General features: G+C 44.2%; 1 protein-coding gene across 1 annotated transcript in view; it reads right to left on the bottom strand.

Annotated features, from left to right (window-relative positions):
- LOC138973073 (lysosomal protective protein-like) overlaps positions 1–5,000 on the bottom strand; it is a 15,426-nt gene that overhangs the window by 1,068 nt on the left and 9,358 nt on the right. Inside the window, exons 10-12 of the mRNA XM_070345731.1 lie at positions 4,317–4,395; positions 3,156–3,242; positions 268–372 (exon numbers count right to left, since the gene is read on the bottom strand). Coding sequence (XP_070201832.1) covers positions 268–372; positions 3,156–3,242; positions 4,317–4,395 — 271 coding nt within the window. The remainder of the gene's footprint in view (positions 1–267; positions 373–3,155; positions 3,243–4,316; positions 4,396–5,000) is intronic.

Here is a 5,000-nt window from a genome sequence, read left to right as displayed (position 1 = left end):
ACACATACACACACACACACACACATACACACACACACACACACACACACACACATACACACACACACACGCACACCATCCCACACACACACACACACACATACACACACACACATACACACACACACACACATACACACACACACACACGCACACCATCCCACACACACACACGCACACACACATACACACACACACACACACACATACACGCACACCATCCCACCACCCCCACCACCCACACCACCACCAAAGCTTTAAGCTTACCCTGAGAGTGACGTAGGTAAGAAGGTCAAAGGTCTTGACGAATCCCGCCACCTGCCGCAAGCCTTTCTCATCCCTGTAGTACCACATTTTGCGTTCCTCTTTTACCTGAAAAAAGGCAGTGCCCCTTTCCGTTAAATCAGCTCACAGAAATATAAAAAGAAAAGGAAGTGTAAAACTTACAAGTAAGCTCATTATGTTATCGATGTACACAGTCATGTGAATTCTGTTTTTCTGCCTTTAAAAAAAAAAATTTTTCTTTCTTTCTTTTTTTCTTTTTTTTTTATTGAATTTACGTGTATATATATACACTCTTCAAAAAAAGTTAAGGATCGGTTGAAAAAACGGATCTAATTATAAAAAAATTGCCAAAAAATTAAACATCGACATAATAATTAAAAGATTAATGTGTTTGAATTAACAAATGAACAATGAGTCTTGACCTAGAATTTTGTTTGGCAGGCAGAGTTATTTCCCTTTGTGGGACTTCTCAAAAGCTTCTGCATTTTGGAAGAAAAAGGGTGTTTTTTATAGCCCCATGAAATTTGCGGAACGCATGCCAGGGCAAAAGGTTGTGATGCACGTGCTACAACAGGGTCCTGGCTATGAACATCGCTCACCAGCTTGTGTTTAAAGGTTGACACGCTGACACAATTATGCACAGTAGCAACATGCCCCCACGAAGAAAACTGAGCGATTTGGATAGAGGAAGGGCAATAGGATGGCTACAAGACGGTGTTGCTGCCAGGCAAGTGGCCCAGAGGCTTGCAGTGGCTCCCTCTGTCATCATTAGACTAAAACAGAGATTCCACGCAACTGGAAGAGTGCAGGAGCGACAAGGTTCTGGTCGGCCCAGAGTCACCACACAAAGAGAGGATCGCTTCATTCAGAGGCAGGCCATGCAACAAAGAATGGCTACGGCAAACAACATCAGGCAACGCCTACAAGCTACCCCCAACACTGTTGTTAGTGGTGAGACGATCCGAAACCGCTTACACAACTTTGGCTTGCGTGCAAGGCGTCCAGTCCGAGGAACAACCCTGACTGCTAATAACCGAGCAGCTCGCCGAGCCTGGTGCACTCAACATGTGAGGTGGCAACGTCAGCAGTGGGCTAAGGTGTTGTTTACAGATGAGTCCCGCTTTTGCTTGGAACCTGCTGATGGTCGCATCCGAGTGTGGAGGCGTCGCGGAGAGCGCTTCGCAGAAGGCGCTGTTCTGGAACAACAGCGTTTTGGCGGAGGCTCTGTGATGGTCTGGGGAGGGATCAGCACACGTCTAAGAACACCTCTGTACCATGTAGTGGGCAACTTGACCGGTGTCCGCTACCAGAATGAGATCCTGCAACCCCTGGTCGTTCCAGCCCTCCAAGCGATCGGCCCTCGTGCGATTCTTCAGGATGACAACGCACCTCCCCATCGCTCTGCAGCTGTAAACACCTTCATCCAGCAGGCCAGGGTCAACAGGATGCTGTGGCCAGCCAACAGCCCGGACCTGAACCCCATAGAGCACATGTGGGACGAGCTTTGTCGTCGGGTACAGCAACATCACCCTCCTCCTGCCAATCTGGGTCAACTGCTGCAATGGCTCCAGCAGGAGTGAAATGGAGTTCCCAGAGTATTCATATGCAACCTGATCAAATCCATGCACCAACGATGTGTCGAATGCCTAGCATACAACGGAGGGCACACGCGTTATTGACACTGATTCACATTGTTGTAAATTCCATTTTCGAGGGTTGTCACGTTTGACACACTCTAGCTAAATTGTCGCTGGCGCGTTCGATCTTAGCTTTGTTTGTCATTACTCGTTGGTTGTTCAATTATATAATTTTTTAAAAAAAAGAATTCGGTCTTGTCTGTTTTGTGTGGCGTGCTTGTAAAAAAGTGATCCTTCACTTTTTTTGAAGAGTGTAAATATGATTAGAGTAGTCCCTCTCTGGGCGAGGGCTGTTTGAAAAAAAAGCTCGTTTGTATTGCTTATGCCACAACCCTCGTAAAATAAAATTTGATTTGATCAACGCAATGCCTCTCAAACTAATTAACACTGACTGTGACAAAGCATTCATCACAAACAAAATCAAATAACAAACAAACAAAAAACAAACTACGATTCTGCCCAGACCGTTTGCAAACGATTCATTACGAATACGCTTACAGATCTAGAATACATCGAAACATCAAAGTGTCATAAGTATACGGAACGTTTCATTCAAAATACAAAAACACGGAGTCCCTTTCCTTAGAGCACTAACGAAGGAATGCTAACATATTCAATTAAACACATTAAAACTCAGATTTCACACACACACGACATCGTTATGAGTTATTTCTAATATATAGGCCTACTGACTGTTAACAAATCATAACAGACATGTCGAGGAAATAGACGTCAACATGGGCCGGAATATTAGAAATACTGTAACGGTTTAGTGACCCGTTAACTGCGACCAAAATGATATCCGGAGCAATCCTGCGAGTAAGATGCTGCCATTTTGACTTCGATGGTTACTAACAATTAGCTTTTCAGTACTTTAACGAAATAAGTGCATTTACAAACAATAAAATGTTCATGCCATGGAAGAGCTCACTCTCATATTGTTAATTCTTAATTTTCCATTGTCTCAGTTATTTAAATGCGATAAACCACCTGACCAATATAACATTTTGCAGGTCACATAAAATCAGTTCTGGTTGGTCAAATAAGTCACATGGAGCATTGCAATATTAAAATATTTGGTGATAAAATCATGTATCCTTCAAAAGTTTTTACAAAAGAGTGCATTTCTGTTGGCTGCCGGTGTATAACTTGCAATCTCACACGAATCTGCAGTGATTTGCAATTACTGAAGACGGTCTCCACAGGAAAGAAGGTGTCTTTGTGAGAACTTACGGGTCTGCCCAGGCTGTCGGCGAACCATTCATTCCCCAGAAAGTTACAAGCCATGTCCACGTCTCCGACGTACAGTATTCCAGGGATCTGTTGACATAGGAGCACACACGGGATTTTGTTTTAAACATTTATTGTGGTTGTTACTGATTTAGATGCAAGTCGATTTGCAATATACACTGACACAGACGTGCAGAATGCAGACACACTCGTGCGCGTACCCAAACGCACCCACGCACGCACGCACAAAGGCATGCATGCGTGTACCCCCGTCCTCCACAGACAGACAGACACACACACACACACACACACACACACACACACACATATATACATATATATATCACTCACACACACATACACAATCACAAATACAAGCAAGCACACACACGCGCATACTATTCAATTATAAAATTAATCAGTTAGGTATAGGTATCAGGGCCGGACTAGGGGGGGGGGGGGGGTTTAAAGGTTTTTGTTTGTTTTGTGGGAGGGAGGGGGGGGGGGGGTTGCATCTGGATCATCATGAGATCCGAGGAGAAATCGCACCTCTCTCCCCCTCAAGACATTTTTCTTCAACGATTTTTGTGATGAAAAGTGTGAGTCCTTACAATCTCAATTCTTCTTCGTTGCCTATAGATACAGCTTGCTGTCGAATTTACCTTTTTCGTTCAAGGAGAGGCTTCCTTTCCCTCCAGAAACATCAATTAACGTTCAGCTTCCAGGGCCGGACCCAGGGGGGGGGGGGGGGGTTCCAGGGGTTCCGGAACCCCACCCCTGGAAAAAGCATGTACCTTGCTTTGAGTGGTTTTTTTTTTTACTAGTTTTAGCACCAAAACAATGCTGCTCTTAACCCTCAAAACAAGGCCCAGAATGCACCAGATTGCACAGATTTTAACCGTTTTTCAAAAATTTTCCGGGGAGCATCCCCCCGGATCCCCCTAGTTTGCGCGCCTGCAAAGCAGGCGCGCGCTTGTGGCTTCGCCACTTCGCTGATTTGCCCCCCCAAAAAAGGAGGAACCCCCCCCTTAAAACTCATATGGTCCGGCCCTGAGCTTTGCCCCCTTGCCAAGGGAGCGAAGCTGAACCATCTGTAACCCCCCCCCTCTCCCCCCCTAGTACTTACCTAGTCCCGCCCTGGACATACAATATAAAGAATATTACCCCGGCTTTGAAAATATGGTCGTAGTAGAAGAAGGATGTGTCGTTATACTGCTTCGTATACCATCCATCCTGGTACTCGCTGAAATCACAATAACAACCATTGTAATCAATTTTGAGTCAGGTCGGGCTTTAGTACCAAACACTTTTTTTTTTTTTTTTTTTGCTTTCGTCGGGTGTCCTTCTCCCCACCTCGAAAATTCAAATGGAATCATATTAATTTTAAATCCTTTTTTCTTATTTCAGTTTTTTTTACATTTTGTATCCGAAATGTTACCTGAAGTACGTCTCGTATGTAAAGCAACAGACCCTGAACGTTTCAAAACCATCCACCGGGTAATGGCTGACAATCAGTTCTTTTTGTCAAATTACCCCTCACAAAATTGACGCAAAACGGTTTCCGACCTCCCATACACTCGACATATAAAAATATGCATCAGTAGGAATGGCATAACTCAAGAAATACGCTCGATAGCTAAACAAAACAACCTGTTTCTGGAGAGATAATTGATTTGACTTTCTATTCGCATGTAAATGTCGCCTTTGTCTGAATTTTCGTCATTTTTTAAAATGTGTACCTTACGTTTTTGTCAGGTCAAGTTTAGGGGTACCCTTAGTTTGAACGGCGGTCAATGGACCTCCGAATAAGAAATCTTTGATCCGAAATGTGTGCCAGTTTACTCGAAT

This window comes from Littorina saxatilis, linkage group LG8 (genome assembly GCF_037325665.1).
Source record: "Littorina saxatilis isolate snail1 linkage group LG8, US_GU_Lsax_2.0, whole genome shotgun sequence".
NCBI lineage: Eukaryota > Metazoa > Mollusca > Gastropoda > Littorinimorpha > Littorinidae > Littorina > Littorina saxatilis.
Note: the sequence above shows the minus strand (reverse complement) of the source record. Positions and strands in the feature narration are given on the sequence as shown.